The sequence below is a fragment of the Perca flavescens genome, chromosome 19 (assembly GCF_004354835.1).
Source record: "Perca flavescens isolate YP-PL-M2 chromosome 19, PFLA_1.0, whole genome shotgun sequence".
In the NCBI taxonomy this organism is placed as follows: Eukaryota; Metazoa; Chordata; class Actinopteri; order Perciformes; family Percidae; genus Perca; species Perca flavescens.
In genome coordinates, this window is record NC_041349.1 from 23624994 (window position 1) to 23637323 (window position 12330).

A 12330-nucleotide genomic window follows, 5' to 3' on the forward strand; every position below is an offset into this window, starting at 1 on the left:
CAGAAGAGGTTTTATCACAGCTATTTTAAATGACTGCGGTACATAACCTGTTAATAAGGACATATTGATCATATCTAGTAATGAAGTGTTTACCACGGGTAACGCTTCTTTGAGTAATCTCGTTGGGATGGGGTCTAAGAGACTGGTAGATGGCTTAGCTGAGGATATCTTTAACATTAATTGTTGGAGGTCTATAGGATAAAAGCAGTCTAAGTATATGTCGAGACTAGTCGTTATTTCTAGCGACTCTGCGTTTAAAGGTGAACCGTTAGAAGTTGAGGGCAAAAGGTGATGGATTTTATCTCTAATTGTTGTAATTTTATCATTAAAGAAGCTCATGAAGTCATCACTACTCAGAGCTAGAGGAATAGATGGCTCAGTAGAGCTGTGGCTATCTGTCAGCCTGGATACAGTGCTGAAAAGAAACCTTGGGTTGTTCTTATTGTCTTCTATTAGTGAAGAGTAATAGTCTGATCTGGCCTTTCTTAGGGCCTTCCTATAGGTTTTGAGACTTTCTTGCCAATCCAAACGAGATTCTTTCACTTTTGTGGAACGCCACTTACATTCGAGGTTTCGCGAGATATGTTTTAATTTGCGAGTTTGGGAGTTATACCAAGGTGCTAATTTCCTTTGCTTCATCATCTTCTTTTTCAGGGGAGCAACGGAGTCTAAGGTCGTCCGTAGGGCAAGTCGAGAAGCAACCGTCTACAAATGTATCAATTTGAGAGGGACTGAGGTTAACATAGAGGTCCTCTGTTATGTTAAGGCATGACATAGAGGCGAATGCTGTTGGAATATCTTCTTTAAATTTAGCTATAGCACTGTCTGATAGGCATCTGGTGTAGAAGCTTTTATCTAATTTAATATAGTCAGGTAGTAAGAATTCAAAAGTGATTAAAGAATGATCTGATAATACCAAATTCTGCGGAAATATTATTAAATCCTCAATTTCAATACCATATGCCAGCACAAGGTCGAGGGTGTGGTTAAAACAGTGAGTCGCCTTGTGCACACTCTGACTGAAACGGATTGAATCCAGTAATGAGTTGAAAGCAGTACTAAGGCTATCATTGTCAACATCCACATGGATATTAAAATCCCCTACAATAAGTCATTTGTTACCATAATGGTATACATGCATGGGGCATGTATACCATTATGATTATTCATAATGGTATACAAGTGTGTGCGTGTGTGTATGAGTCAAAACAAAATAAAACTTGTTTTGAACTATTTCTTTGTCATCTGCAGATTGATTTTAATTAGAGGGAGAAAAAAATCGATTTAAATCTTAAATCGGATTTTTTTTTTTAATCGGGGATTTTCTTTTTAGGCCATATCGCCCAGCCCTAGAGACTCTTCAGGATATGTTATCCATGTTTTCAAAGAATTAAATGAAACTTTAGAAAAAACTAAAAAATCTTTTTTGTAATTAACGGCCATTATACTTATTCTGCCTTGAGTATAAAGCCTAGGTCATTTCACAATGTAACAAAAGTGATCTGCTTACATTTCAAAAAAAAAAAGTGAAAAAAGTGAAGTGAGTCAGGCTCCACAAAGACATCAACCTCCATGTCTTCAGGTGGTGGTGGTTGGAGTGGGAGCACACCATTGTGCATTACAATATTGTGCAGAACAGAGCGGGCCGTGGTTATTTTGCACACTTCTTCAGGTGTGTATGAAAGCTGCCACCTGCTGTGTCTTGGCATTTATAGTCCCTGGCCTTTAGGCATACCGATGATGTGCTCTACCACTGAGTGAGTGGCCACCAGTTTCTGGTTACAGAGGGTTGGTAAGTGATGTCATCAGCCATGGTAGTAGCTGATAGCCCAGATCACCAAATTTAAAAGTTGGATTTAGACTTTTAGGATTTAGACTAACAATTCTATCATTATTATAACACTTACGAATAAGGCACCCGTCTCCAGCAGCACCTTGATCCAGCTGAATACACTATGGCAGAGAAACCGTACAGATGCGATGAAAGCTACACCTGGGACACAAAAGCTGTGCCGCTGTGAGCTGCGCTGGAAGATGTCTCAGGATGCATCGGGAAATTCACACAGGAGAGAAACCATACCATAGTGAAAAATGTGGGAGATGCCTCAGCCAGCTAGGGGTAATGAAGACCCATCTGTGTACACTCACTGTAGGAAAATCCTGATGCTGCCTGATGTGCCTGAAGAGCTTCAGGTGGTCAGAAGGAGTGAGGAGACAAATGTTCTGCTCAGAGAACATATCTATCTATCTATCTATCTATCTATCTATCTATCTATCTATCTATCTATCTATCTATCTATCTATCTATCTATCTATTCCACTGTATGATGTAAACACATTCTCAAGGAAATTGTGTTCATTTGTATTTTGGATGAGATTGATGCTTGAAACTCATTCTAAGTCCCTTTCTATCGACATTTTCCTGTCAGCTATAACATGACAAATTTCCTGTCAGAAGTCAATAAATGTGCCTAGCTATGACATGGCATGCCTGTTAAAACCCTGTACCGGGTTTTGCAAGGTTTGCCGAAAAAAGAACTAAGCTTTGTGGTGACGCTCACATCGAAAAAGAAATAGTATACTATAAAGTTTTTGTCAATCATGGGTAATGTTTAAATGTTTTAACTGCGCTTTATTCGCGTATTTTATCTCTCAGTTCTTTAAATTCTTATACTGCACTGTAAATGTGTTCTAACTGCTCTTTCATGTTTTATGTAAAGCACTTTGAATTGCCCTGTTGCTGAAATGTGCTATAGAAATAAAGCTGCCTTGCCTTGCCTTGCCTTGCCTTGCCTTGCCTTGCCTTGCCTTGCCTTGCCTTGCCTTGCCTTGCCTTGCCTTGCCTTGCCTTGCCTTGCCTTGCCTTGCCTTGCCTTGCCTTGCCTTGCCTTGCCTTGCCTTGCCTTGCCTTGCCTTGCCTTGCCTTGCCTTGCCTTAATCACTTTGTTCTTGGCCACTAGGTGGCAGCAGAAATGTGTTGTTAACACAACATTACTAGTAAACAGTGGTCTTGTACACATCAGGCAGATACGAATGAAATAGTAGGCTAGCATTCATTTGGAGGCGTCTTTCTGGACACCTGATGACATATCTGCAAAATGGCTATGTAATGCATTCTTCTTCCTTTTTTTTTGGGATGGGGGAATGCCCATTCCAAAGTCCAGGGGCGCATTAAGCTCCGACAAAATGTAGCAAATTGTTTGTTTAAACGGAAACTGTGGCGCTTTGAACACAAGCTGTGTGCGCAGGCGCACTGCCTTTTTTCATGCGTGTCGTCGTTCAACATGTCGTTAAACCTGTGCACAACGTTTTTAAGATTGAACGTGCCCCAGTATTCTATCTTTTTTTTTTTTTTTTAGCTCTGTATACTCTGCACCAACTCCTGAGATATCTGGCCCTTTAGCTGCTTAATGCTCCACTAATGTTCACTACAACTAGTTGCTAACTTTGTCTGTCATTCGGTGCTGGGCAGGTAGTGTACAGTGGGTTGAAAACAGCTAGGCTGTGAGGAGTGCAGTGGACTGGTAACCCTGAGAGGCACAGTGGACTTGTTGTATGTAGAGGATGGACGAGCAGAGAAGTTGAAGCGACCAGACTGAGGAGGCCTCTGCGGAGCAAAATGACGTGCTGCTGGTGAGTACAACAACAACACACACACCACACAACAACTCCCTCTCCGGGTACGTAACAACACCAACAGCCTAGCAACGTAGCATTGTGTGTGCGCGCGCGCGTTTTAAAAAAAAAAAAGTTTTTTATTGTTGACCCATCACATGCTTTGGTGATGTTTTTTTCTGTTTTTTGATTTTATAATAAGTACTTCTTTTGTTGTAACCACACTATTTTTGTTTAATTGTCCAAATTGTGGCTGTTTTCTGGGTATTTCTTGTGAGGCTATACCACGGATGTATTAAGAGAAGGGCTATACTGATGAAGGCTGTTGTTGATAATTCGCTGTAAACACCTGGCTGCCAAGTGCCAATCGGAATTTGCTGTTGGTGCGGACATTAGGGCTGTGTAGTGTGATTTTGACATTTAATGCAATTTATTTTGTAGCCTAAATATGTTCTTTCATTTAACAGTAGCATTATAACACCATATGCTGCTAGCATTAGCCTCTTTAGCGTACAGGTAGTATCCATCATCTCGGTATAATTGTCGGCACAAAAGCGTATTTCCCAAAAACCTTTTCTTTAAATGAGTGAATATTGTGACTTTTTGTTGTTTAAATGTTTTTAAATGCTGTTCAAACATTTCCTTGGTGGGTATTTGTAAAATCCAGTACATGGTCTTTATTGTTGCTGGTTCAAAATAAATGGCTCATAAGGATAAGTGGAAAATGTTTCATCACTCATATTCAATCTCAGAAATTGTATGTATTGCTGAAATGAAAAACTTTGTTGAAATTACAACTTTTTACTCATTTCATTAAGACTTTATTCTTGAAATATTTAGACCTAATTCTCAAAATCTAAAAATATTTCATTTTCGAAAACAGTGGCCCTAACACTCCCTTAGAGTTTTTTTGGGATTTTTTGGAGGTCTCGTCTCGGAATCAACCACATCGGTCTCTAAATGAACAGGACTCTGGATTTTATTTCAAGATCGGTCAAGACCACAACTTAGAATATCACTAAATTGAGGTGTATCGTCTGATTTATGTGTTAACATCATTACTGTGATTGGATGTAAAACTTCCTGCTTCAAATGCAACCAATTACTTGACTAATTTCTAGTCTGAAATGTGTTATTGTTAACCCCGCCCCCTTAACGCGCACTCCCAAAGTTAATGTAGTTGACAGGAGAAGAAGCCAAATCGTCGGTAATAACATTTTATGTAATATATGTGTATATATATATATATACTGTGTATATATATTTTTTAAGAGTTTATTTGCAAAACAACATTTAGAAAGGTAAGCTAACTGTAAGTGGCGAAGCTAGCTAACTAAAGTTATCAATCTGCCCCTGTACCAAAACTCTCCAGAAATATCTTCAGCCTCACCCAAAGGGATTTACCGTATATTACCTATACATATTAGCTAGCTGTGTATATACTGTATGTTTTAGTTGTTTGGTCTGGTCTTGGTCTTGACTCTGTCTCGATAAACTCTGGTCTTGGTAATGACTTGGTCTTGACTAAAACACTCCCTCATACTTTAAGTAAATATATATAGTTGTGTTCAAAATAATAGCAGTGTGATTTAAAAAAGTGAATAATGCTCAAAATCCTTATAATAGCTTTTAATTCCATAATATCAATGCATTGGGAACACTGCACATTCAATTCTAAATCAAAACATGACCAAAATTGATCAAGTTTGTGTTTACAGAAAGTGAAGAAAAAGGAATATTAGGCTGTTCAAAAAAAAAGCAGTATTTGCATTTTTCTTTACAAACTCAAACATTTACTGTATAAACTGAAAAAATGTCTCAAGGGTTTGCTTTACTTTGAATCACTGCACTAATATTTAGTTGCATAACCATTATTTCGGAGAACTGCTTCCCATCTGTGTTGCATGGAGTCGACCAACTTCTGGCACCTGTGAACAGGTATTCCAGCCCAGGACGATTGCACTACATTCCACAGTTTCTCTGCATTACTGGGTTTTGAAACAGCATTTTTGATGTCACCCCTCTATGGGCTTGAGGTCTGGGGATTGGGCTGGCCACTCCATAACATCAATCTTGTTCATCTGGAACCAAGATTTTGCTCGCTTACTGGTGTGTTTTGGGTCATTGTCTTGTTGAAAGAGGCATTTCCTCTTCAGCGTAAGGCAACATGACCTCTTCAAGTATTTTGATGTTTTGAAACTGAGCCATGATCCCTGGTATGCGATAAATAGGCCAAACACCACAGTATGAGAAACATCCCCATAACATGATTTTTGCACCACCATGCTTTACGTCGTCGGACAAACTGTCTACGGCCCCTAGATCCAAAAAGAACAATTTTGCTCTCATCAGTCCCCAGAATTCTCCTTTGGCCAGTCAATGTGTCCTTTGGTAAATTTCAACCTATTCAGCAATGGGACTCTGCGGGGGCTTCTAGCTGATAGCTTTGCTTCACATAGCCTTCTTCTGATCGTAACAGTACTCACAGGTAACTTTAAGTCTTCTTTGATTTTCCTGGTGCTGATCATTGTTTGAGCTTTTGCCATTTTGGCTATTCTTCAATCCATTCGAATGGTAGTTGACCGTTTTTTCCCACGTCGTTCAGGCTTTGGATGACATTTCAAGGCATTTGAAATCATTTTGGCTGAGCAGCCTATAGTTTTTTGCACTTCTTTATACGTTTTCCCCTCTCCAATACATTTTTTAATCAAAGTCCGCTGTTCCTCAGAGCAATGACTGGATCGACCCACTTTGCTGAGTATTTCATTGTGAAATGCACTATAACCAGCATGCACAACATTTGCTTCCTTCCTTCCTTTAATGTGGGCCATAATTGACGCCTGTGTCTTCACAGAATCAATCACCTCACTAAGTGAACACAACACTGCTATTATTTTGAACATACCCCTTTCAATTAAAGATTCAATTACACAGAATGAGCAGCATGCATGTCATGACTGTTGGGTCGGTTGGTTTTCTATGACTCTACAACACTTACTAGTAAATTATTTGCCATGTAGAAATATAATTTCTACCAAAACATTTTATTTATGAGGTTAGTGGTGTTGGACTGCTATTATTTAAAGAGGATGTTTTGGTTACAGTTATCTACATTTTCACAAAAAAAAAACTCTTTCTGTGTGTGCAGTCATAAACATTGATCGTGAATCAAATAAACATACAAAACCTTGTCACAAAAGATTAAAATTTTAATCATTATAAATCATTCTATAAATACATTGTTGTCATATCATTAAGAACTTGTTTTAAATAGCAATAGATAACAAACAAACAAGCAATTGGGTGGTTGGTTGCTGGGGTCAGGCACGGTTCAACACAATCTTCTGGGTCTTGAGGTGACAAAACCCTAACAGTTAGTGGAAGTAGCTGGGAGTGTGTGTGTGTGCGTGTGTGTGTGGGGGGTTTGGTTTTTGCCACTGGTCTTCAATAAGATCCTTCTATTATCACCGCTCTGAAAGACAAAATGAGAATGGCTTACAGGAAGAAAAAAAATCTCCCAGCAGTATGGTGTTTATATACTAATATATGACAGGCAGACTTACTTTCAACTTTCTTTTTTAGTGGTGACAGAGCTGCTTTTGCCTGAAGAGCACACAGAGACAAAGTTACCAAAGATACTATTAGCTGGTATATTTGCTGGAGTGTGTGTAGTGTAGCGTTGTGGCATTGAGGAGTTTATTTACCTTAAATTAAGTTTAATGTCAACACTGAAATACATTTTAGCTCAAGATGAGATATGTGGGAGCTTGAAAGGAAAAGTAGCTCCTCCTCTTTTACCTTCTTGATAGCAGACCAGTCTTCAAGGATGTCGATGTCTCTCAACATGTAGACGATGAAAGGCCCTGTGAGACAGAGAGGGAGTCGTGTTAAATCATCTGTCGGTCTGTCCAGCCGTCAGGAAGCAAATAATATTAAAGATACTGTTTGTGTCAGAATAAAAGTGGGAAAAAGGAGGATGAGAAATTTTACCCGAAACCAGAGCTACTTTCTTTTTCCTCTCCGACCGACCCAGCAGGTTCTTTCTTTTACACTTCTTGCCCATCTCATCACTCCACTCTGGAATAAGAAAATATAGCATTCATTACATTACTCGTCTCACTGTTTGGATTTATTTCTTCTGACCAGAGAAGTCTTCAGAGTGTAGTGATTATTACTTTGCGTAATGTATGTGAACACAGTTTTAGTTTTCAGTAAGAAATTAGCAGGTTTTTGTCCAAACATTAAAAGGTAAAGTTTGGATTTTTTGAAGTGAGGTTGTATGAGCTACTTATCCATAGTCAGTGTATTACCTACAGTAGATGGCGTTCGGCACACATGCGAGCTGTGGTCTATCAAGTGTTATCGTGTGACTTTTGGCATTTTAAAAAAGGTTAGGAACTAACAAAACTCAAACTAACTAACTAATCGAGGCAGCTTTAGACCAGCTGTGTTCTGTGAGGTAAAATTACTGTTTTTATCAATGGAGTCCGGTAGCTGTGAAGAGAGCATCTAACGGCTTCATTCCCCCCTGTCTAAACCAACATGACATCATGACTTCGAAAAAACATACTTTCTTAAGCCAAGTGGCGTGTCATCTGTACACATTGAGTTATCCGCGTGTATGTCTACGCTGTATACAGCCCTTTCATACTACTTGCTACGGCATAAATTCACACGCAATCGCAAGGTAATGTAAGTCAATGGAGGCCAAACGCCGTTGTTAAACACGCTAAAAAGCGAGTATGCGTCTTGATAACACGCCAACAATGGCATACGAATTGGCGTATCATACATACGCCACTTCATGAGATCAGTCTGTATATATCCTATAAACATATATTCTATAAATAATCCTGCCTACTTCTCCAAACCTACTGGAGGTTATACACTGACTATGGATTCAACCCCACTTCAAAAAAAAAGAAAAAAAGAAAATTGAACTATACCTTGAATAATGGCAGCAAGGGTACCGTAGATTTTGTTCCCTAAACCACCAAGACTAATGAAGATGGTGAGGACATTTTAGCTGTACCTGAGGTGAGGTCTACATTCTGTCTGTCCTCCTCCAGTCTTCTTATCTTCTCCAGCAGTTCGGTCTTCATGGCATCAAACAGCAACATCCGCTCACTCTGTATCACACATCCATAAATACATACACACTTTGACTTTTGTAATAATTGTGGTCAATAAGATTGGCTGAAGTGTATGAGAGTCCCGATGCAGTATGTACTACTGTAATGTGTGTGTGTGTGTGTGTATTACCTCCAGGTGCTGCTTTGCTCCTTGTTGTTCACACTCATACTTGTGTTTGATCACCTGCAGACACAGCTCTCTGTACACTCCTGTAATTGGAGACAGTTAGAGAGGATGCTAAAGACAGTGTGGCTAATTTTAGATGCTTTTTGTGTCCTTTAGTTTCTTTTAGAAGTAGACCGAAACCATACAGCATATTAACCTAATACAAGTCTTTTAGGGCGCTTTCACAAAATGCTCAGGGTTGTAAGACGAATCAGCACTTGGTATAAAAGGTATAAAGGTGGAGCGTGGGGGTGGGGCCTTGACTAACACTCTTGCCATTTGTTTGCAAGCCATGATGTCTCTCTCTCTCTCTCTCTCTCTCATTGGCCGGCCAAATTCGGCCGGCAAAGCAGAGAAAGGGGAGGTAACCTTGCTCCTTATGACCTCATTTTCTCAAAGGTAGAGCTGGACACCCAGGGCTCGGTTTACACCTATCGCCATTTCTAGCCACTGGGGGACTATAGGCAGGCTGGGGGAACTCATATTAATGTTAAAAAAAACTCAAAGTAAAATTTTCATGCTATGGGACCTTTACATTTTCCTTTTAGAGGACTTAAAAAAAAGGTCTTAAAAGTCATTAAATTTGCGGTTAAAAAATGTGCAGATACGCTGAAACCAATTGCACCAGCGGGGCAAACAAACTCTAGTGCTATACAACCGAACTAAACGAGGCACCCGAACACCCACTTGCTAATCAAAGCAAAGATTTCAAGCTGCCTAACGCAGACCATTTCCAATTCAACGCAGCTAAAGAAACTACAATTGGGCAGAATAGGAAACATTACAACAAGACACCGTTATAGGTGTAGGAATAAATTCCCTCAGATTGCCCCTATATAGCACTTGAAATGAATTAGATCATGCTGTAGGCCATCATTTCCGTTAAATATGTTGGTGGTCGTCCTGACTCCCTTCACCCTAACAGAGAGATTGATGTTTGCAGCCCCACCCAGAGGCCAGGTGTTGAGAAACATCCACACCCTACAGATGATGTTTGTCTGCTGGAAAAGATATGGCAAAAATCAAATTGTACCACAGGTCCTGCTCAATTTCTTTCAGATACTGTGTGCAGGTTTTTTTTTAACTTAATTTCAACATCATTCCACTGTGGTCAAAATTACTTACCGGCGACTTGTGTTCGTATGTGCATGCTCTCCTGTAGTAAAACCAGTGGTTCTCTGTATTCTCCAGCCTTCCCTGTCAGCACCTCGTCCAGCTTCACTTTCACCTGGTTCTGCCGCTCCCGAAACAACCTGCAATCACACAGTCGAGTCAGCTTTCCTTCTTTTCTTCCATCCTTCAAAAATCACACCCGAGGGACACAACTGTCGTGTTTCTTCCCTCGTCCGGGTTCAACTTACTTCTCTTTCAGCTCCTGAAATTGTTTTTCCAGATCCGACATCTCATCTAGACATTCTCCTCTCCTGCGCTCACAGTCTTCATCATCCATCTCTTCACAGAAGACAGAAACAGTTAAAAAAAAAAAAAAACAGTGACATTGCATACAATCAGGTAACAATTTAGCAGAGCACTTGGATTTTACCTGAACTCTCCTCTTCTTCCTCCTCCTCTTCACTATCCTCCAAGTCGCTATCCCTCTCCTCCGTGCTCTCCTCCATGGTCTCCTCTCCTCTTCTGCCTTGTCTTTCATCCTCTCTCGGTCGCTCCACCTCTCCGTTGGTTTCAGGGAGTTGTGACTCTCCTTCTGCCTCCATCTCCTCCTCCGGCTCCCTCACAGGGGGTTGGGCTGGCATGGCTGGCTGAGAAACATGCAGACGCACACACAAACTAGACCACAATGTGTCTGGGTAAAGGTTTAAAAATCAACCAAATCTGGTCTGTCCTTCTCTTGAGCCATTTCATCAGTAATTATCAGTTAGTACACTGGGCTACTCGTGTGTCTACTGATGTTTGCACTTTGTTTATCTGTTGAATAATGGGGTTCTCTTGTAGTGAACATGCTTACCACCACCAATAATCTAAATACTCTATGTAAAACGGCTTTATTACATTTGTTTTTAATTATTCCTTGATTTTGTTTTTTCTTAATGAGTCAACTAAAAATGACAATATTTGGTCAGACAAAAAAAAAGTATGCATCCACTACTGAAGTACAGTTACTCCGATTTTAAAATACTGAATGACTACATTTGGAAAGATAGCAGGTGCCTAGTTTTAAAATCCCTATTTTAAGTTCCACTTCTACTGCACACAGAGCAACACATCTGCCTTAAATATACTTTCCTTATGTTTATTTTGCTTAATATTAATTAATGACAACAAACTCCAGCTGGGTTGCAATAAGAGTAAACCACAACAAAGAGCACTGACAGCAGACTAACGTCCTACGTTGCTAAAACAGAAACGTGTTTAATTGTCAATTGTGGCATACAGATAATTTATAATAATAGTAATAATTTAAATAACAATAATATAAATATAGTAGCACTGGGAAGACCGCGGGACATTGAGCTATCGTGTTCGGTATCTCTGTCAGGCCAGCTAGAAAAACACAGCACAAGACAGGAAACTACCAGATTTTGTTGTCGAAAAGCAAAAAGTGTTAGTCTAAAAAATAATTCCTTCACAATGCGTTAGGAACGCTTTATGGGAAATAATTACAAATGGAACATAAACTGTCCACACTTCTGCTACATCCATTAATAGGCGTTTGATTTTGTTTCCTTGCCGGACGTCCTATTTTTTATTAGCCGAGCTTGACCACTAGTAGCTTCCGTGATGTCATTCAGTAAGACTATAAACGTTATATACTCGATGGCGGTATTTAGACTCCAATAACGACTCTGACGGAGTCTGAAGCCCGTCATACTATCAGTATATTTACATGCAACCCCCAAGAAATTAACCGAGGCTCGTCGTTGCATTTTCATGTCAAATTAAGAGCAAATAAACCACAGTGAAGTCAAGTGCAACACAAGCTAACAATTGAAACCACACAGCGAGGGAATGACTGCCTGCTCATCATACTGTCAGACTATTATTCAAGTTAATTTATTGCTAGATATTTCCTCTACGCGTATTTGGTAGTAAACAATATAGTCAGCGTTAAAATGTCATTAATCACAATGAAGCATCGCCACAGTAGCTTTCACTGACCCTATCTTCCAACTCTGCACGGATTAACGTTAACGTTATCCCAGGCAGGCAGGCTATGCTGTTGGTAAACAGATAACCTTCCCTTCCCCGGACAACACCGTGACTAGAGGAGCCCGCTCACCTTCTCCCTCTGCTCGGCTGTAGAAAGTTAAAGTATCATTTTCAATATTTTCATTTTAAAAAGTACTTCCTCTTCACTTAAGTCTTCAGGTCGATACCTCGCCGAACTCCACAACCCGTAAATTCAACCAATCAGCGCCGAGCCGTGATGTTTGAGTGACCAATAGGAGTGACCCCCCA

At 39.9% G+C, this 12330-nt stretch overlaps 1 protein-coding gene across 3 annotated transcripts; it reads right to left on the bottom strand.

Annotated features, from left to right (window-relative positions):
• Positions 1–6803: 6803 nt before the first annotated feature.
• brms1 (BRMS1 transcriptional repressor and anoikis regulator) lies at positions 6804–12273 on the bottom strand. Of its 3 annotated transcripts, none has more exons than XM_028564734.1 (10): positions 12152–12273; positions 10457–10669; positions 10275–10365; positions 10039–10166; positions 8878–8957; positions 8648–8744; positions 7606–7692; positions 7414–7478; positions 7179–7218; positions 6804–7087 (listed from the first exon to the last, which is right to left on the bottom strand). In XM_028564734.1, exons 2-10 carry the CDS (start codon positions 10665–10667, stop codon positions 7080–7082), a joined length of 807 nt encoding a protein of 268 aa, XP_028420535.1. In that variant the 5' UTR covers positions 10668–10669; positions 12152–12273; the 3' UTR covers positions 6804–7079. The 3 variants fall into 3 exon arrangements, with proteins under 3 accessions (XP_028420535.1, XP_028420533.1, XP_028420534.1); XM_028564732.1 differs by having other exon boundaries at positions 10457–10673; XM_028564733.1 differs by lacking the exon at positions 12152–12273 and adding an exon at positions 12031–12138 and having other exon boundaries at positions 10457–10673.
• Between the last annotated feature and the right edge of the window lie 57 nt (positions 12274–12330).